The sequence below is a fragment of the Carcharodon carcharias genome, chromosome 14 (assembly GCF_017639515.1).
Source record: "Carcharodon carcharias isolate sCarCar2 chromosome 14, sCarCar2.pri, whole genome shotgun sequence".
NCBI classification, from domain to species: domain Eukaryota; kingdom Metazoa; phylum Chordata; class Chondrichthyes; order Lamniformes; family Lamnidae; genus Carcharodon; species Carcharodon carcharias.
In genome coordinates this window covers 129363206-129385112 of record NC_054480.1, presented here as the reverse complement: position 1 = coordinate 129385112, position 21907 = coordinate 129363206, and the positions used below count along the sequence as shown (strand labels likewise).

At 43.7% G+C, this 21907-nt stretch overlaps 1 protein-coding gene across 3 annotated transcripts in view; it reads left to right on the top strand.

Annotated features, from left to right (window-relative positions):
* The window catches only part of LOC121287233 (sodium/iodide cotransporter-like), a 126707-nt gene that overhangs the window by 14872 nt on the left and 89928 nt on the right, over window positions 1-21907 (top strand). For all 3 annotated transcript variants that reach the window (XM_041204925.1, XM_041204924.1, XM_041204922.1), the window contains exons 5-10: window positions 1927-2081; window positions 5644-5784; window positions 9508-9637; window positions 10154-10242; window positions 11598-11710; window positions 18382-18452. In XM_041204925.1, coding sequence (XP_041060859.1) covers window positions 1927-2081; window positions 5644-5784; window positions 9508-9637; window positions 10154-10242; window positions 11598-11710; window positions 18382-18452 — 699 coding nt within the window. The remainder of the gene's footprint in view (window positions 1-1926; window positions 2082-5643; window positions 5785-9507; window positions 9638-10153; window positions 10243-11597; window positions 11711-18381; window positions 18453-21907) is intronic.

Sequence of the window (21907 nt, the reverse complement as noted above, 5' to 3'; positions counted from 1 at the left end):
GAAGAACCACATTCTTTGGCCTCAGCCCAGAAACATGGCGGTGTGTCTTCTGGATTTTCAGTCTCGACCTCGTGGATGACCTTTGGGCTCTCTGTGCGGTGCTGGGTTTTGACTTGCACTGTTTACTGAAGTCTCCCTGTCTGTTCCGTTGGAAACATTGGGCCGTACTGGCAGGACGCTGATCCCTCCTGTGAGGGCGCTTCACCCCACAGCGCTGCCAAGGTCGCTCAGCTGGGTGGCTCAGGAATTGCTTTCCCTGACTTGGATTGTCTCTGCGTCTTTGAGACCAGATAAGCTGGACCGAGGGTTGGCTTCTGCCCCGTGTTGTGTTCGTTCCCTGTAGGATTCTCCTGTGTTGCTCACGTAGCTCAGACAGTCTAACAAGCTGGATTGCCTTGTCTAGGCTAAGATAGCCTCTAGCTTGCCGGTCTGCAAACTTTTTGCTGAGCTCTGGAGCAATTGTGACCCATAAAAATATTTCTCTCCAAAGAGTCCAATGTTATGACCGGCCTGGGCCTTAGGTGTGTCCAAGCGGAATGGAGATCCACGATGAAAATTTTTTAAGTGTGCTTACAGCTTTAAGAGCTTACAGGCTTCCAAGAGGGCGTCGCCATTCACTGCAGTACAAAGGATTTCCCACGCTGGCCGGTTTTGGCGGCCTCTGCAAAATGGTGGCAGCGCACTTCTGGAAGAAGAATGTTTAACAATGGCTCCATGGACCGGCTGTCTGCTGAGTTGGTTTTATTCAACGACATAGCATTGCGAGGAACGAGGCATTTAAATTAACTGCAGGCTTGCTGTTTAAGGGCTCAGACTGTTGTAAGGTTCCCGAGAGCCGAGCAAGTTAATTATTAATACTTATTTCTTTCCTTTCAACTCAGAGGCCACGTGTTGAGGCTCAGAGCCGGGGATCAGGATTAGCGACGGGTTTTGTTCAAATGGTGCTTCTGAGTGAATTAGTAAAAGGGGCTTCTCAGGGCTGGCTGCAGCCTGGAAGGTAAAAAGATTTAGCTGACTCTTGCAGTCTGCTGCGGCAGTAACACCTATGCCTTTAGCTTCTGGGTCCTTTTCTCTGGAGTGTTATCTGGTGAATTTTCTCAGTGCCTTTAGCTTTAGCTTCAGTGGGAGCTTCTTTCAGTTCAGAATCCATTGAAGACTATCTTTTTCTTAGTTTCTCAGCATTGTGAGGTTGAGGGCTTTTCATCCCGAGCTGACACCATGGCAGAGTTTTACAGGCTCACCCAATTCAATGGGTTTTTGAATGGCTCGCGGCATTTTATGACCCCACCCCCACCGCAATGGAGCCATAACATTCTGCCCCATGTCACCATGGTGTTGCCGGTTAAGGAAGTCTTTGTAGTCATCTTTATGTTAACAGCAAGTCTTAATTAACTACTTGTCACTATATACATATATACAGTAATGTAACGGTAATACAGGCATGGAACTATCCCCATCCCTAGGCCTTAACACGTCTCTGGCCAACACCACACTGACTTTAGGTCTGGGTCATGTGCCTTCTTACATTACTGTGTGGGCGGGACTGTGTTCAGTACCACATCAACCCTGGACATATCAGGTCCTTATACCACACCTGTAACTCTGCAATGTTCTCCCCTTCAAGTGTCTCTCCAATTCCTTCATGAAAATTACAATTGAATCTTCTTCCACCGCTCTTTCAGAAGAACATTCCAGATCTTTAAAAAAACCCACAGTATAAAATAAATCTCTCCATCTCTTCCCTCTGGACCTCATTCCAAAGGCTTTAAATCTGTGTCCTCGAGTTCTTGACCCTCCTGCCAGTGGAAATGGTTTCTAATGCTTTAATAGTTTTTATTGATGCTGACCTACCACAGCTGTCAAGTTTTGGAGAGGTATTGCTCACCATGTTCCTGTGTTTAATGGCTTTCACTCCTGTGCCTCTAGGGAGGGTTGAAAGCAGTCGTCTGGACTGACGTCTTTCAAGTCATCACCATGATGTCCGGTTTTATTGCTATCATGATCCGGGGAACGTATTTAGTTGGAGGAAGTGGCAGATTCCTGGAGAACGCATATAATGGGTCCAGGATCAATTTTGGAGAGTAAGAAAATGCCTTTGCTATTAACGTTCATCACTCGGGCACCTAGTATCCCAGTGAATCCCAAATCTCCATCGTCACTGAACCTGACTGGCGCAGAACTCAAAGCTGAGGAAAAAGTTGGTGCAACAATCATGTTCTGGCACTGGATGTCTTTCTTTGAAGAATTTATTTTATTAATTTGCTCTTTTCTCTATGTGAAGGCAACCTCCCTAGAAAACCTCCAGTACCTCAAGAAAGTGATAAAGTCCCCCACAATAGACTCATGACAAATGGTCAAGGTCTGTGGTTCCAAATTGGCTAAAAATTAGTATCATAGAATGGTGAAGCCATTCAGCCCATTGTGCCCATGCCAGCTTTCTGCAAGAGCAACTCAGTTCTGCTCTCACACCTTTTCCCCATAGCCCTGCAACTGGCAAGTCCAGTTATTCAGACTGAAGAAAGGTAGAAAGCACAATTTCACTGATAAGAGCAGGTAACTCAATATCAACATTTACAGGTGATACTAAACTGAGTGCTATAGTGAACACTGGGGACAAATATATTACAATGCAGGAAGACGTAAGAAAAGTTGAAGACCAGGGCAGTTAAGTGGCAATGATGTTTAGCCTAGATTGATGTGAGGTGATGAAAGTTGGTAGGAAAATTAGAAATATTAACTGCACTTTTGAGGATAAGAAACCAAATGGGTTGAAAGGGAGCTAGGAATTCAGGTAAACAAATCATCCAAATTATATTACAGGTCAGCAAAGTGATTAAGAGTACCAACAAAACACTCGGATTCATTTCTCAGAGTGTAGAATTTGAAAGTCGTGAAGTTATATTAAACTGGTAAAGGACCCTGGTCAGGCCACACTTAGATGCACAATTCTGGTCTTTATGCTATGCAAGTGGTTAGAAGGACTGGAGAAAGTGCAAAAATGATTTGGTTTTTTTCATTTGTTCTTTCATGGGATGTGGGTGTCGCTGGCAAAGCCAGCATTTGTTGCCCATCCTTAATTGCCCTTGATGCAAGTGGCTTGCCAACCATTTCAGAGGGCAGTTAAGAGTCAACCACATTGTTGTGGGTCTGGGGCCCCACGGAGGCCAGACCAGGTAAGGACAGCACAATTTCCTTTCCTAAAGGGCATTAGTGAACCAGTTGGGTTCTTATGACAAGAGACAATGGTTTCATGATCACTGAGACTAGATTTACAATTCCAGATTGTTAAATGAATTGAAACTTCACCAACTGTTGTGGTGGGATTTGAACCCTTGCCCCCAGGGCATTAGCCTCAGCCTTGGGATGACTAATCCAGTGACATTATCGCTGCACCACCATCTATAAATTGGATGGTATCTGAACTGAGAGGCCATTGCAATATGGAAAAATTGAACAGGTTGGGGCTTTTTAATTGAAAATGAGAAGTTTTAAAGGTGAATTGAGAGATCTTTAAAATTATGAATGGGTTGAACAGGGTAGATCTGGAACAATGTTTCCAATTCTGGAAGAATCCAAAACTAGAGATGATAAATACAGGATAATTACTAATAAATTCAATATGGAAATAAAGAGAAATGTCTTTACTCAGATACACACATATGAATTAGGAGCAGGAGTAGGCCATTTAGCCTGGGGGCTCTCCATTCAATAGGATCATGGTTGATCTGATTGTGGTCTCAATTCCACATTCCGCCTACCCCTGATAACTTTGGACTTCCTGGTTAGTCAAGAATCCATCTACCTCTGCCTTAAACATATTCACTGACCCTGCCTCCACTGATCTCCAGGGAAGAGAATTCCAAAGATTCGCAACCCTCTGAGAGAAAAAATGTCTTCTTATCTCCATCTGAAATGGGAGAGCTCTTACTTTCCTTATTTTCAAACTGTGTCCTCTGGCTTTGGATTTCCCCACAAGGGGAAACATCCTTTCCGCATGCACCCTGTCAATTCCCCTCAGGATCTTATATGTTTCAGTAAGATAATCTTCTAAACTCCAATGGATACAAGCCCAGCCTGTCCAAGCTTTCCTTGAACAATAACTCACATCCCCCCTAATCCCAGGTTTCAGTCGAGTGAGCCATCTCTGAGCTGCTTCTTAGGTATTTATATCCTTTCTTAAATGAGGAAACCAAAACTGTACACAGTACTCTTGATGCAGTCTCACCAACATCCTGTACAACTGTAGCAAAACATTCCAACTTTTATATTCCATTCCCCTTGCAATGAATGGCAACATTCCATTTACCTTTCATCATCTACTGCACCTACTACCATTTCCTGATTCATGTGCCAGGACAATCAGATCCCTCTGTACCTCAAATTTCTGCAACCTCTCTCCATTTAAATAATATACTGTTTTTCTATTCTTCCTGTCAAAGTGGATAAGTTCATATTTTCCCACATTATACTCCATCTGCCAAATTTTTGCCCAATCACTTAACCCTTCTCTGTCCCAAATTTGCAGTCTCCTTATGTCCTCTTCACAATTTACTTTCCTACCTATCTTTGTGTCATGAGCAAATCTGGCAGCTATACATTCGGACCATTCATCCAAGTCATTGATACAAATTGTAAATAGTTGAGGCCCCAGCACTGATCCCTGTGGCACTCTCCAGTCATCACATCTTGCCAACCTGAAAAAGACCCATTTATCCCAACTCTCTGCTTCTTATTAGCTAACCAATCTTCTATCCATGCCAATATGTTACCCCCTACACCATGAGCTTTTATTTTCACTAGTAGCCTTTGATGGGCACCTCAATAGTTAGAGTGTGGAATTCGTTACCACAGGAAGTGGTTGAGGTAAATAGCTTAGATACTTTCAAATGGAAACTAGACGAGCCCATGAGAAGAAAAGGAATTGAAATATATGTTGAAAGGCTGAGATGAGGCAGAAAGAATGAAAGGAGACATACGTGGTCTTTGAACACCAGCACAGAGTAGTTGGGCCGAGTGGCCTGTTTCTGAGCTGTATATTCTATGTAATTCAAGTCACCATTCTTCAGCAATGAGGGTCTGCAGACGGGTTCACTATTGAGCTCCTCACAGATGAATTCAATTCCATTCTTAGTTGGTACCCACATTTACTATGTACTATGAGGAGTGGGAACTCTGGCTGTTAGACTTTTCCCCCATAGCCCTTACACATTATACCGATTGTTGTAACTCAACTGAGATTAGCCCAGGACAGAGAAGGAATCCAAGTTGAGGTGTTCCAGTCTGTACAGCTTGTAGCACATTATTTTAAAAAGGAATTGTTCCTGGAATATGAACATCACTGGCAAGGCCAGCACTTATTGTCCATTCCTAAGTACCCTTGGTTCAAGAAGATGGCTCACCACCACCTTTTCAAGCAATAACTAGGGATGGGCAATAAACACCAGTCTTGTCAGAGATGCCCACATATTGAGAATGGAAAAAACAAACCCTAGAAAGGTCCTGTTCTAGGAGACTTGGCCCTTCCCTTAAAAAATGAAAAGAAGGGAAGATTGGGTGTAATCATCCAGGCTGACGTTGCTGTTGGAAAGCCCTATTATGTTGATTTACTTTTGGATTGTACATTGATGGAAGTTCTCTGTTTAGTTTTGATCCAGATCCCAGGAGGCGCTACACATTCTGGACTTTTGTTGTCGGAGGCACTATATTGTGGTTGTCCATGTATGGAGTCAATCAGGCTCAAGTCCAACGCTACATCGCTTGCAAAACTGAGTCCCAAGCACGACTGTAAGTTTGAATGAGTAAGAACAAACTGAGTTGAGGGAAGCTGTTGAACTAGGCTGAGGAGGTGAAGGAAAATACATAATGGAATGCAAGGAGAGAGCAGGCAGATTCCTCTCATTCTAATCCTATAGTTTGTGAGGAGCCAGGAGAAACTGGTGCCAATCGAATTCATGTTCCTCAGTTCTTGTGCAAACCTCTGAAGGAGAGAGACAGAATATTTTTAATTTATAGTTGGCATTTTAAAATCTCAAATGATGTCCTGTGCATTGGAAGAACGTTCTAGAAAAGCCGGATGGGGAAGTACCTCCGTTTGTCAAAGTAATAAGTGTGATTACAAGTCAGCACTTGACTTAATGCTGAGGACATGGAGTCTGGGATTCAGTTACAGTGCTCCTATATCATGACGAGTTGATACAGAGTATGGGAACAGTATTTTTGATCATCCCAGTACATGAGGTAACTGCATGAGTTAGTTATAAATAAATTTTAAGTTCCCTTTAGGGTGCCAGCCGGTGTGGGAGTGAATGATAAAGGTCCCAGTCTGCAGCCCAGTGTCTAAATGGTGAATTTCTGCTTGGATGGCAATTGTGTGACTCTGGGACAAGGAGGAGATGATTGAACCCACGGTTCTTCGACTGGTTCCCACTGGAAACTGTGGGGCGGAATTTTAACTGGGAGTGGGATTTGGGAAACGGAGTGGCGAGTAGCAAACACTCCTGAGGTTGGCAGTTTTGAAAGAACCTGAAGACGAGAAAACAGACTTCTTCGAATACAGGGTAGTGGACGTCTGAAACTCTCTCCCACAAAATGCTTTCAAGGCTGGGGATCAAATGAGATTGATGGATTTTTGTTGAGTAAGTGCAGAATTTTTACCTCAGCGGGCGTGCGCCCAACACGCTTGAGCGTAAAATGACGCACGTTGACATCGGGCAAGTGTCCCGATGTCAATGCGCAGCCTGCGTGATATTTCGGTCGGCAGCTGTGCGCAGGAATCGGCAGCGGACCCGCTGACAACTGAAAGGCTTGTTAAGGTCATTAACAAGGTCACTGAAAGAAATTTTTTGCTGCCCGTCTAACCTTATGGTCGGTGGGCAGGCGAAAAGGCCAAGCGGCCTTTACACTTTTTTGGAAACCTCATCCACGGGCGGGATGAGGTTTCTAACATCAAATAAAAATGAAATAAAATTTTTCAAACTCCATTTATAGCACATCCCCACTCACGTGACAGAGTCACACCAGGGGACATGTTTTATAACATCTTTCAAATCATTTTTTTTTAAACTTTTCATCTCCCTGAGGCAGCTCTGTGCCTCAGGGAGATTTTCAAGCGCTCAGTCACACACACTCTTGCCCCGCTTGCCCTCCTCCCCCTCCCCCACCCCCGCACAAGCAGTGCTGAGCGCTGCTGCTCGCATTTCACGCTGGGCGGGCCTTAATTGGACCACCAGTGTGAACTCGCAGTCTGGCCTCAATCACGGGGAGTGATCGACTGCCTGACCAGCCTCACCCAGCCCCGCCGAGCCCACCCGACAAGGGCAAAGTTCTGCCCTAAGGGTGTAAAGAATTACATCACCAAAATGTGGCAAGTGGCATAAGAGACAGATCAGCCATGATCCAACTGAATGGTGGTAGGACAGGCTCGAGGGGCTGAAGGGCCTCCTCTTGTTCCTATGTTTCTAATTGTGGTGAGGATCTGTCTTAAGACTGATTGGCCTGGGATTGATCGAGGGTGGCACAGCGGTTACATCTTGCTGCCTGAGAACAGGCAGCGGTACTTCACCAGCAGAGTTTTCTTTTGGTGGAGAATGCCCACAGGGATTCTTCTGACCCACTGCTGCAGATGGCAGGCAAATTCAACAGATCCTCTGGAGAAACAAGGTGCGGAATTTTACCCCCCCCCCCCCCACCTCCCCCCCCCCCCCACCCCCAACCACCACCCCCACCCCCCCAACCCCCAACGCAATGGGGAGTTGGGGCCATTAAAAATGGTGAGCCATCCAAAGGTCCATTGACTTTGGTGGGACCTTAAAATCCCACCACTATAAAATTCCAGCTATGGAGGCAGGGAGAATGTCTTGGCGAAGGACCCATGGCAGAGCAACCCCGTGACTTACTGTTGGCAGTGCCTTGGGGCACTCGGCAAGTCTTCAATGTTAGGAGAGGGTGCGTTAAAAGAGAAAGGAAGTACTCGCATTTGCATAGCGCCTTTCACAACATCAGAATGCCCCAAAGTGTTTTACAGCCTCTGAAGCATGTTTGAAGTGTAGTCACTGTAATGTAGGAAAAACAGCAGCCAATTTGTACATAGCAAGATTCCATAAACAGCAATGAGATAATAACTGGATACTATTTTTATTTCAGTGTTGTTGTTTGAGGGATAAATATTGGTTGGAACCCCGAGGATAGCTCCCCTGGTCTTCTTCGAGATAGCACCACGGGATTGTCTAAATCCACTGGAAAGGATAGTTATTGTTGTAGGGTCTGTTCTCCCCAATATTAGAAATATTCCATGTAAACTTTTGATTGTTCTCCAGAAGTTCCATAACAAGTTCTAAAATCTAAATTCATCCCAGTCAGGATTTGCGCTGCAGTCACTAAGGAATCAAAACTCAGGAGGGGAGATGGCCTCCCACCAACATGGCCATATACGATCAACAACAACAACTGCAGCTTATATTTATATAGCAACTTTAATATAATGAAACATTGAAGTGTTTCGCAGGAGTATTATAAGAAAAGTCCAACACTGCTGGGCCACATAAGGAGGTATTACACCACATCATCAAAATCTTTGTCAAAGCGATAGGTTTTAAGGAGTGATTTAAAAGTGGAAAGTGTGGTAGTGAGGTGGAGAGGTGTAGGGAGGGCATTCCAGAGTTTGAGGCTTTTCCCAGGCAACTGAAGGCACAGCCACCAATGGTGGAGTAACTAAAATTAGAAATATACAAGGGAAATTGACAAAGAGAAAGAGAGACAAGAGAAAACAAGGGAGAAATTTCTTCAGTCAGAGGGTTGTGAATTTTTGGAATTCACTATCCCAGAGAGCTGTGGATGCCCAGTCGTTGAATATATTTAAGACCAAGATCAATAGATTTCTGGCCACTGAGAGAATCAAGAGAGTTGGAGATAAGGCAGGCAAGTGGAGCTGAGGCAGAAGATCAACCATGATCTTATTGAATGGGGGAGCAGGCTGGAGGGGCTGAATGGCCTACTCCAGCTCTTTTTTTCTTATAACTGGAAGCAGCAGCAATACATTGGCTTGTGGCACCAGGTGTTACTCAGTCTTCATATAAAAAGCTGACAAAGCATTCCTTCAAAGGCTGACGGGACTGCTTTTCTTTGGGTAGCTTTTATTGTGGCCTCTCTTTGAGTAGAGTCATGGACTGTGTGTGGGTGAAGCTTTCAAAAGAAGAGTAACGTTTGACCTCTGAGTCAAGTGTCGGTATAAGACTAAACACTGAAGTTAGTGGAGGGAAATGAGATGCTAAAAGTACTCCCCTGTCTCCGTGGAGCCCCTCTTTAATTCTCTTAGAGAGCCCTTGATGCTTCTTGAACCATTATCTCAGGTTAAGGTTTAAAAGCCTTACGGAGAGTAGGGAAACATTCTGTCTTTTCAATGAAACGTGACTCTGTTTCCATTTGTCTCCTCACGTTTCAGAGGAGAATGAAGAACACTTGATGTGTGGAACATTTTGAATGCCTGACTCTGCTTGTGTTTCTTTACAGTGCTATCTTTGTGAACCAAATCGGTCTGTGGATGATAGTGACGAGTGCAGCAACCTGTGGAATCATTATGTTTACCTTGTACAGGCATTGCGATCCCGTCAAAGCTGGGCATGTCTCTGCACCGGATCAGGTGAGAGAAACATAGAACGACATGGCTGAATGAATAGGAGAGGGAAGAATGGTTTTCACCAGGTTGTTATAGGGTTTACATAAGAAAGAAACTTGTAGTTATATATAACCCTACCCCCACCCCAAACTGCTGCAAAGCCTCTTCTCCAATCCCCACTCTGTTTTATGTCAAGTTACACAAAGAAAATTCTGGCCAATTTGACCATGCCTTCAGTTCCATCTGCCCCAATCCTGGAATTCCCACACTGTATACCTCTCTGCCTCTTTCCCACACTTTCCTCCTTCAAAACATTCCTTAAATCCGACCTCTTTGACCAAACGTTTTTGTTCATCTGCCCTGATATCCCCCAGTGTGGATCAGTGTCATATTTTGTTTAATAATACTCCTGTGAAGAGCCTTGGGACGTTTTATTATGTTAAAGACGCTATCTAAACAGAAGTTGCTTCTGTGGTTTTGACAACCTTCCTATTGTGATCCTTGGTAATTGTTTACATCAGACTTTCTCTCCACTTTCAGATGGTGCCGTACATGGTGCTGGATATATTTCAGACATACCCTGGAGTTCCCGGATTGTTCCTTTCTGCTGCTTTCAGTGGGACATTGAGGTACTAACTATGGGAGTGAGAGGATACTAAAATAACTTGAATATATGTGACAGAATTTATATTATGCCTCATAGCGATTGGCTCTTTTGAAATTCATTGTGGCTGATGTTGGCAAGGTTGGCTTTTGCTGCCCATCTCCAGTTGCCCCGAGGAGGTGGTGATGGGCATTTCTTCTTGACCCTCTGCAGTCCTTTGTGATGTTGGTGTTCCTTTAATGGTGTTGAGCAGACAATTCTTGGATAAACGCCAACGTGCTTGGGTGATCCAGCGTTGGGGAGAATGGGGGGTGATTCTGGTGAGCTGGGCTTGAAATGATATGCAGATGTATTACAATGTAGTTCCTGATGTCCGATGCTGGTAACACGACTCGCCATTGACGGGCAGAGCAGGCAATTGCAAACTGGCATCACAACACCACGAAACCGATTTTTGGCCTTCTTGCCATATTGTCCGCTTACATCGCTAAACACACTGGAAGTCAGCGGGCTCAGAAAATTCTGCCCGCAGTACGCTATTGCTGGGGGCAGACTTTATTTTCGTTGGTCCTTTCTAACTGACTAATTAGGGGAGGGGGAGGGGTGGCAAGCCTATGGATCAGAAAGCAATTGTCCCACCCAAGCCCCACTCCAGGACTTGAGCATGAAATCTAAGATGACAATGCAGTGACTTACTGAGGGAGAGCTACATCATAGCAGGTCCACATTAACCCCGTCCGGGTGTATGTTAAAGATCCTGCAACATGTTTTCTAAAGGAAAGTGTGGAGGGTCTCCCGGTGTCCAGTCCAACAATTTCTCCCTTGGCCAGTTAACCTGTTATTGATAATGGTGGTTATTCATTCCACTGCTGTTTTTTGGGATCTTGCTGTGTGCAAATTGGCTGTCATGTTCACCTAAGATAGTATCTACAATTCAAAGGTAATTCACTATCCGTTAAGTGCAATGAAATGCTCTGAGATTGGGAACACTGTGATGTTAATGTCAGTTTTCCCTCTCCTTATGGCATAGGAGGACAAAATCTGTGACATTAGGCAGCAAGGAACATTCCACAAACAACCCCTGAGATGTATAACAATTTCAGCACTGTAGGTTGAGGGATGAATATTGACCAGGATGTCTTCTTGATCTTCTACTAGTCCTATCTGATATCTAGCATCCATCTGATAAGCAGAAAGGTTCACAGTTTAACACCCTCACTTGAAGGTCTGTTTCTCCAATATTCCTGCATTTCTGTACTGGAATATCAGCCCATTTTACTTTCAAAGCCAAAAGCTTTTGATCCAAAGGCGAGAGTGCTATTAGTCAGTTCAGGCCAATGCTACATAAGGACCAGAGTTAAAATGCTGTTCATTTTCCAGCACAGTTTCCACCAGTATCAATGCTATGGCTGCAGTCACTGTGGAGGACATCATCAAACCCAGGATGAAAATACTGTCTGAAAAGAAGCTGATCCTAATATCAAAAGGATTGTGTAAGTATCATTCCGGACATTTCCGTGTATCCAAGCTGCAGGATTCTGGATAACACCAATAGTGATCAATCATTATTAGGAGTGGCAGATCTACATTCCATCACCCTGTATTACAGACTGCTGTGTAAGAAAAAAGAGTAGGAACAGGCCAGGTGGAACATCAAGTCTGCTCTGCCATTTAATATGATCATAGCTGACCTTCTACCACAACTCCACTGACCCGCGCTATCCCTATAACTCTCAATTCCTTTAACACCCAAAAATCAATTGATCTCAGTCTTGAACAAACTCAATGACTGAGCATCCAAAGACCTCTGGAATAAAGAATTCCAAAGATTCACGACTCTCTAGAAATTTCTCCTCATCTCAGTCCTAAATGGCCGATCTCTTATTCTGACTCTGATCTTTAGTCCTAGGCTGTTGAGCCATGAGAAAGGACAGCCTTCCCAAGGGCAATTAGGAATGGATAATGAATGCTGACCTTACCAGTGACATTGCCATTCCATTAACAACTATAAATAAAAACATTCTTCTCAGAGAATTTTATTTCTTTCAATTAGACCATCTCTCATTCTGCTAAACTCCATAGACACCAATTCTACTGAATGCTTCCTACCCTTTTGTTGTAAGGATGGCTGAGTTGCTACTATTGATTATAGAGTTGATCAACGGACACTCCTTGGGTGGAAACATTAAGTTTATTTACAACATACTCAGCAGCTACCATACATGTGCTTTGAACTCCAACTCTATCTCTACACTGACTGCTGAGGTAGCCCGCATGTTCTCCTATTGGTTACTACAGATCATATGAACTTCCTTAACAAGTATTATGCTTAAAGGTACATTACACACTAAAGAAAACCATAATTACTACATTCCTCCCCCTTCGGCTATACATATATTTACAAGTGCATATTTTTCAAGACAACATTATATTTACACTAAGGAATTTAAAAGTTCAGTCTTTCAGGTGGTTTCCTGGTACGTGTGGAATGTCGCAGCTCCACAATTTCAGATTCTTTGTCAGGAACCTCCTTTTCTGGAGTTTTCTGAACATCAGGTACTTCGATGGCGCTTGCAGTTCTGTATCCTCAACTCGTATAGGAACATCGGACATGTCAGTCCTGGGTTGAGTATCCTCAACAGGAAATGCAGACCTGGGTCATGATCGCTGGTGGAACCAATTTTTGGTGATTTGTCTCTCTCTTCCTTAAATGGTCCACATGTTTCCAGATGATCTGGCCTCCCATCTCCACATGGTAAGATAGAGGTCCAGTCACCGCACTTATTTCACCCGGTAACCACTTTGGTCCTTCCCCGAAGTTTTTCACAAATACTGTCTCTCCAATGGTAAATTTCCTCTCGTGACTATGCCAGTCATGTCTAGTTTTCTGGCTTCCCTGTCTCCTTTCCACCTTCCTCCCTAAATTCGGCATTATTAAGCTCAATCTCATCCTGAGATGGCGTTTCAACAATAACTCTGCAGGTGTGACACCTGTTGTTATATGAAGGGTAGTCCTGTAATGAAAAAGAAAGCATGCTAGCTTGGTTGCCAAGGAATCACCAGTTAGCATTTTCATGCCTGTCTTGAACATTTGAACTGCCCTTTTGGTCAGTCCGTTTGAGGAAGGGTGGTACGTTGCAGTTTTTACGAGTGATACCATTGAGGCTGATAAACCGTTGAAACTCAGCACTCATAAATGCCGTGCTGTTATTGACGTCTACTTCTGGTAGTCCGTGAATAGCAAAACTCTGACATAGTTTCTCAATTGTAATAGCCGACATTGATGACTTCACCTCATATATGTCCAGCAATTTTGAATGGGCATCGACAATGAGCAGAAACATTGTTCCCAGGAAAGGTCCAACGCAGTCAATGTGTAATCACACCCAGGGTCTACCTGGCCACTCCCATGGGTGTAATGGAGCTGTCACTGGCAACTTTTGCAGTTGCTGACATTGCACACAGTGCTTTACTCAACTCCCTATTTTGCCATTCATCCCAGGCCACCATAGATAGTGGTCTTCATGAATGGGCACTGTGTAGTTCAATTAAAAGTGGCTCCCTTCCCTTTGGAGGAACTATCACTCATGCTCCCCACAATAAGATGCCATCCTGGCTGATTATTTCATGTCTTCTGTTGAAATACGGTTTCATTTTGTCAGATACGGGCTCCTGTGACCAATCATGTAGCTCTTGTTCTCGTACTTGAGATAGGATTGAGTCCCGACTTGTCCAGTCTCTAAGCTGTCGAGCGCAAACTGGTGAGGAAGCTAAGAAATTTAACAGTAAAATAAGTTCCTGTGGAACTGGGACGTGCTGATCATTTTCTTGTAAAGGCAAAGGATTAAGGGCATCGGTGTTTGTGATTTGATTGCTAGGCCTATGTACAACAGTGTATTCGTGTGCTGCCAGGATTAAAGCCCGATTACTATTTCTGTATCTTCTTTCTACCTGCCATCTTCTTTCTAGCACAGGCTTTAATCTTGGCCTTCTTTCTGACTTCATTATTGGCCAGACTTCTCTCAGATCAAGCTCAACTTGTCTGATCTCAGTGGCTGAGTCACCCACAATTTCATTATCTGTCTGCTTCTTGGAAAATGCAGTGACTTTTGCTTCCAAAGCCTCTTTGGCTTCATTTAGCTGATTCTTCAGCTCTCCCATTTCTCTTTTGTACTTGTTTGCTCCCTTCTGGAAAATTGAACATTGTGGTGTCTTCTCTCCCAACTCATCCTTCAATTTGTTCAGAGAAGTGCTGAATTCTTTCTGTTTCTCTTCATATTTTTCCAGAGGTACAAATTTGACCTGAGGGAATCTTGTCATGTGTGAAGGTCTTTCAACAGGTTTTCTTTTTCCCTTCGAGGGTTGCTCACCTCGCCTCAAACTCTGTCATCAAGCAGGGTCTCTTCGAGTTTCTTCTGCTGTTCTTCCAGGTTTTGGCTTAGGACAACCTGCGTTTTTTCAGGTTGTTGGGTCTTAACACACTCCTTTTCCAGCTTCCTTTTGGAATCTCAATGGCGAATCAAGGTTGATTTCCCTTAGTCAATTTCACCCTAAAAGGCTTGGTCCTCTGCCTCTCAATACCAACACTGGTAGCTTTGATGATTGGCTTCCACAATGGACAGTTACTCTGCTTATGCCTTTTACTTGAATGTCTTAATCCATATTTGTTTTTAGTTGGCAGCTGTTTCTTCTAAACATAATTGATATTCCCCATGATTCAGATATCTGAAGGTATGTCCCCCAATTACTGTAGTGGAAGCTCCTGTGTCCACTTCCATTCTAACAGGTTTGCCATTTACTTTCACTGTGACAAATATTGGTTCTGTCTTTCCAATTTTCAGATTAAACAATGAGTAAATGTCTGAATTTGTTGTTTCAGGCTCGTCTACATTGTAGATTTCATTGGGTTTCTTCTTTTGTTTACAAGCTTACTTAAATCTTTCCTTGCACTGTCTCATTATATGTCCCTTTCAGTGACAATGTTAGCATTTGATTTTTTAAAACTGCCAACCGCTAAAAGGCTGTTTGTTTCCACTTCTATCAAAATGATCCTTCGATTCACTGCTAAGTTATTTTTCTTTATTTTTGGCTAGTGGGACTATTGTTTGCTTCTCGGCAAAGTCTTACATTTTCATGCCTTTTTCAACTGGGGTGTCCTGCCCAATGTGAAGGATGGTGCCATTTTGCGCACCCTGGTGTTTGAATCTCTTACTGCGCTTTCCATGGCCAGTGCTATCTCTAGCGCCTTCTTGAAATCCAAATTCATTACGGAAAATAATCTTTCCTGAATAGTGTTCTCATTCACATCACACACTAAACGTTCTCTGGGCATGTCGTTTAGAGTTGTACTGAACTCACAATATTCCGCTAGCTGCTTCGAATTTACCACGTGGCGTGCAATTGTCTCACCCGGGGCTCTATTTCGTGAATTAAACCTGAACCCCTGTATCGTGACTGAGGGCTTTGGTTAAAAATGACCCTTCACATGGTCCACCATTTCATTGAAATTCTTCGAACCTGGAGCACTGGGGTACCATCAAACTTCGAATCAGACAGTAGGTTTTGCTCCCATATGTACTCAAGAGGATTGCTCGCCTCCTCTCTTCCCCTATAATCTCATTCACTTGAATAAAGAATGTGAGACGTTTTATATAATGAGACCAATCATCTGTGGCTGGTTCAAAAGGATCAATATTCTCCAACTGTGGCATTTTGAAGGGGATAACTTCTTCAATTCTAACGGAGCTTGCTACTTACAATCACCGGTCAAAGTACAGTACTGATTTTTTTAAACTTTATTTCTTCTGTTCAATCCTGCTTTATCCTCATTGCCAGTTTGTTGTAAGGGTGGCTGGGTTGCTACTACTGATGATAGAGTTGATCAGCAGACACTTCTCGGCTAGAAATAATAAGTTTATTTACAATATACTCAGCAGCTCCTACATATGTGCTTTCAACTCCAACTCTATCTCTACACTGACTACTTAGGTTGTTCCACACCTAACAAAACCATAATTACTACATCTTTGGAACAGGATAGAGGAAGATTCACTCTGTATGTGATCCTGTGCTGTATGAGCCTGGGAGTGTTTGATATGGACAGTGGAAAGAAGCTTTACTCTGTATCTAATCCCGTGCTGTACCTGCCCTGGGAGTGTTTGATGTGGACAGTGTAGAGGGAGCTTTACTCTATATCTAACCCTGTGCTGTACCTGTTCTGGGAGTGGTTGATGGGGACAGTGTAGAGGGAGCTTTACTCTGTATCTAACCCTGCGCTGTACCTGTTCTGGGAGTGTTTGATGGGGACAGTGTAGAGGGAACTTTACTCTGTATCTAACCTTCTGCTGTACCTGTCCTGGGAGTGGTTGATGGGGACAGTGTAGAGGGAGCTTTACTCTGTATCTAATCCCGTGCTGTACCTGACCTGGGAGTGTTTGATGGGGATAGTGTAGAGGGAGCTTTACTCTGTATCTAACCCTGTGCTGTACCTGCCCTGGGAGCGTTTGGTTCTAAGAATACCTGACTGAAATGAAAATTTCTCTCATTTCCCAGCACTTGCACCTCTCACCTTGACTGAATGACTTTAAAAGAATACATTTCCAAAAGTGCTCAGTAATATTCAAAGTACATTTTCCTTGTATGCTGGGTTTCAAGATTTGCCTGGCCCAGGCCCCATGAAATGAGCAAAGTTTCCAAAGCCAAAAACCAAACCATCCCCTGAGAATCTGACCCAGACCTGTGCTATTTTCCAACAGAGTGCTAAAAACGTTCACTAAATTATTACAGAAAACATCCAATATTATGTCAAAAGAACTAGAGACTCTGAAGTGGGTGCAAAAAAGATCATACCAGAAATTAGCACTTATAGCTGTCCGGAAAGGTGAACAACCTAAGTTCTTTTCTCTCAAAAAGTGAAAGTTAATAGATGACCTAATGGAGATTTTTAAAACTGTGAAGGGTTTAAAAGAGTAGAGTTAGAAAAGATGTTTCCATTATGGGTGATCAACACCAGGGGCCATAAATATAAAATAGTCCCAAATAAATTCAGTAAGGAGTTCAGGAGAAACATCTTACCCAAGAGAAAGAAGTGGGAATATAGAACTTGCTACCTCAAGAAGTAATTGAGGTCAATGGTATAGGAGATGAGAGGGAAAGGAATAGAAGGAATGTGAGGGAGGTTCCTGTGTAGCATAAACACTCAGACCAATTTTGCTATAAACTCCTTGTCATTCTATGTAACTTGTCTGATAAGAGCTGGAAACATAATTGATGAAGTGCTTTTTTGAGGCCATATTGAATGTGTCTGTGTGAGTACAGCTCCAACAACACTCAAGAAGCTCAACACCATCCAGTACGGAGCAGTCCACTTCAACAGCACCCCATACACCACCTTAAACATTCTCTCCCTCCACCAATGATGCACAGTGGCAGCAGATGCATAGCAAGATGTGCTGCAACAACTCACCAAGGTTTCTTCAACAGAACCTTCCAAACCAGGACCTCCACCACCTCAAGTTCCTCTCCAAGCCACACACCCTCCGGACTTGGGACTATATCGCTGTTCCTTCACTGTCACTGAGTCAAAATCTAAAACTCCTTCCCCAACAGCTCTATGGGTGTACCTAGATCACATCAATTGTAGCAATTCACCACCTCTCAATGGCAGTTAGAGAGGGGCAATAAATGACATCCTTGCCAATGATGTCGAGGTCCCATGAATGAAAAAGAAGAAATTATTGTCAACTTAATGAGATAGCAGCTTCTCTTCTTGTGCCACCCCTTCCTATATCTTTATAATATCCTCCAGCCCTAACACCATCCACAATCTGGTGCACTCCTCCAATTCTGGAGACTTGAGAATCCCCAATTTTAATCACTGCACTATTTGAGGCCATGTCATCAGCTACCTTGGCCCTAAGCTCTAGAACTCCCTCCCTAAACTTCTGTGCCTCTTTCCCTTCCCTTAAAACACTCCTTAAATCTCCCTCTTTGACCAAACTTCTTGTCACTTCTCTCAATGCTTCCTTTTGTGGCTCGAGGTTAAATTTTGTCTGGCAATGCTCCTCTGAAGCAACTTGGTAATTTTTAAACTACATTAAGGGTGCTATTTGAATGCAAGTTGTTGTTACTGTTGTTGTAAACACCTTCTCTGTTTTTTGTACAGCCCTGTTGTATGGTTCCGCCTGTGTTATTTTTGCTGCGTTGTCCTCCCTGTTTGGAGGAGGGGTCTTGCAGGTACGTTGATGTCGACGTGGGTCAGGGGTCTGCTGCCATTATTGGAGAGGGGACAGCTTCAGAATTGCACTGAGGGTCAGGATTGGGGGGGCGGTGTCGAGGGGTTGTCAAGTGTAGAGGACAAAATGCCTTTGTGCTCGACATAAACTCGATTGTTGCAGGCTCTCCCACTCAGAGAACTGATGAAGTAAGACACTGCAAAGTGGCAGGTTTTTAATTCATCCTGGGGGTGCAGTCACTGGCAAGGCTGGCATTTATTGCCCAACCCCCTAGTTTCTCCTGACTAAGTGACCGCTTAAGAGGGTAGAAATGAGGCAACCACATTTATTTGGGACTGAAATCATACACAGTTCCAGATGGCTAAGGAGGGCATCTTTCCTTCCCTAAAGAACATTAATGAACTGGTTGAGTTTTTAATGTAAATCTTAGAGTTCCAAAGTCACTTTTATTGATATCAGCTTTCAAATTTGTGATTACTTTATTGAAATACATCTTGTTCAGCACAGGTACCTGGTTCAAAACTTCAAACTCTCCTGGTGGGATTTGGATTCATGTTCTCTGGATTATTTGTCCAGTAATAGAAGCACTTTATTGCTGTAACTCTCTGTAACTCTAGTCAGAGGCCTGGGATAATAATCATGAACATGGTGACAAGGCTTCACTAGTCTGGAAACACTAGAGGTCCTTATTTTGTAGAATTAAAGGGAAAATTATTCTCTCTGGTGAAGGCACTCGCTGTCTTCTATCTGTAAATAACTTCATTGAAAGAAGACAAAAACAAAATACTGCAGATGCCTGAAATCTGAAATAAAGGCAGAAAATTCTAGAAATACCCTGCAGTTCTGGCAACATCTGTGGAGAGAGAAACAGAGTTAACGTTGTAGGTCAATAACCGTGCCAATGAAAGGTCATCACTGAGAATTTAATGACTTCCCCCGAGGTAAGTTTGGTGGTGGGCTAGGGATGGGGCATTTAATTGGGCTGCAGGCGAGGGCCTTGCAGTCTTCTGACCTCTGGCCCAATTAAGTCTGGGGCAGGAAGGCCCATGGACAGCCTTCCTGTCTTGCAGCCAATTGAGGCCCAATTAATGTCCACTTATGTTATGAGACAGCCTTTTGGTAAAGCTGAGTTATTTAAAAATCCCAGAGGGAAACTTTAAACAACAGTCATAACCTATATTTTCAAGTGGTATGTTTGAGATGCAGCTCTAAATTCAGGAATCAGACCACCAGTTCTCAAGAGGTTTTATATTACACTAAATAAAATATTTTATTAATTTACACAAGTTAAATACACATACATGACTGCAAATTACTACTATCATAACTTTTAGCAAATTCCTAAACTAATCTCCATTAAGACAACAGCAGCCCATAGATTTTTAAACAGACACCAGGCAAAGCATTTTCACCTTACGGATTCAAAATGAGGTTCCTTTTACTTTGGTTCCTGCGGAGTCAGTTGGAGACTTACAGCTGCTTTGATCTTACATTGCCTCTGCTCTGCACACACAAAACTGCTGAAGTTATACTTAGCACAGCTCATTGAATGTAAATTCTCATTGTATCACCAGCCTCTTCTAACTATAGTACCAATTTTATTAGCAATATAAATTTATTGCTTGGTTGCTGCTAGCTAGGTGCCAGATTTCATCCCACTTCTTGAATGCTCCATTCAAAAAATGCAAATGCACTCTACCTCTCTTACATCTCAAAACTGGTGCATATCAAAACACCCAGACTAGTTGGCTTTTATCCAATTAAGACACACCCACAGACTAAATCTCTATTTTAAAAGAAAAATATTTTCCAATAATATTATATAATAGTTTCATGACAACTTAATATCATATTCTTGGCATTGTTCGATTTATACAGAATATTTACTGGGTTTACTCGTGAGATGGTGGTGCAGTGGTAATGTTGTGAGACTAGTAATCCCAAGATCCAGGCTAATGTTCTGGGGACAAATGTCACCATGGCAGCTGGTACAATTTAAATTCAATTATTAAAATCTGGAATATAAAGTTAGTGTCAGTAATTGTGACCATGAAACTATCAATGATTGCTGCAAAAACTCATCTGGTTCACTAATGCCCTTCAGGGAAGGAAATCTGCTGCCCTTACCTGGTCTGGCCTCCATGCCACTCCAGGCCCACAGCAATTTGGTTGACTCTTAACCACCCCCTGAAATGGCTTAACAAGCTACTCTGTCCAAGGGCAATAAGGGATGGGCAACAAATGCTGGCCTTGCCAGTGACACCCACATCCCATGAAAGAATAAAATGAATATTTATTGAGCTATGCAAAATGTGTCCTTTTTTGGAACACATCTTATTGCTCTGTCCACACCTTCCACGAAGTTGCACAACAGAGCAAATCATGTGACCCTACATCACTTTCTGTGATGATTTACACAGTATCTGATTAGCATATTAAACAGTTAGAATTAATCCATTACATTATAATTAAGGGCCTCAAGCAGCTGCCACTGGTATTAAACCAGCAGCATATTTGACGGCTACCATGTAGGGAGCACAATAAGCAAACCGTTAGGCTTTTTGCGGCTTTCCAGGGGGCAAAGCCCTCATTGTCCAGTCGATCGAGGGATCCAACATCAAGAAAGGCAAGCCCACTAAGAACCCCACCCCTTCCCTTGTTCCTGACCACCCTCCCCAGCAACCCCCATCCCACCCATCACACCTGTCTCTGGCTCCCACGGAGATCCTGAGCCTCAGGTGTGTACAGTACCGGCAGCAGCCACCATCTCCCTGGTGGCACTGCAGAGCATCGAAGAGTTGACAGCCTCTGATTGGCCAGCATGAATTGGGGATTGGAGGAGGTGGATTCCTGCCTTGATCTCAGGGAAGGTCCTCAGCTGCCCGGATAAGTGCCTGATTGGCATTTAATATGGTGAGCCCCAAAAAGAGGCAACGCGAGGCTCTTGCTGGCACTCCCGCTGGTGAGCCAGACCCCCGTCGCCTCCATTCAATACGGCCAACTATCTCTGTTTCTTTCTCCACTGATGTGATTTGAAGTAGTGCTGGTTCCCAGTGCTCCAGCATGTATCTGCAGTGTTCTGTGCGGTAGTGAGTTGTACAGAGCTGGACAGGTACCAGGCTCAATCCAGGGACCTGTGCCCAAGACTCATTTTGCTGGAGTAATTGAGTTATGTGCCCCAAGTCAATTTTTCCAATCTGGAGCCCTCGCCAGCTGGAGGGGTGGGATCCAGTGTGGGCATGATGCCCCACACAGTTGACATGCCCACACTTGCTGCCCAAGCTAAGAGGCGAATGCTTGAGTGACCCGTTCATCTCCCTGTGCATGCAGGGTGTGCGTGGGATGGAGTGGGGTGGAAGGGGTGGGGTGGAGGTGAGGGATAGGGAGGACGTTAAGGGGAAGGGAGGAATGGGGAGGGATGGAAGTTTAAAAATATTCACACCTAGCAGGGAGCCA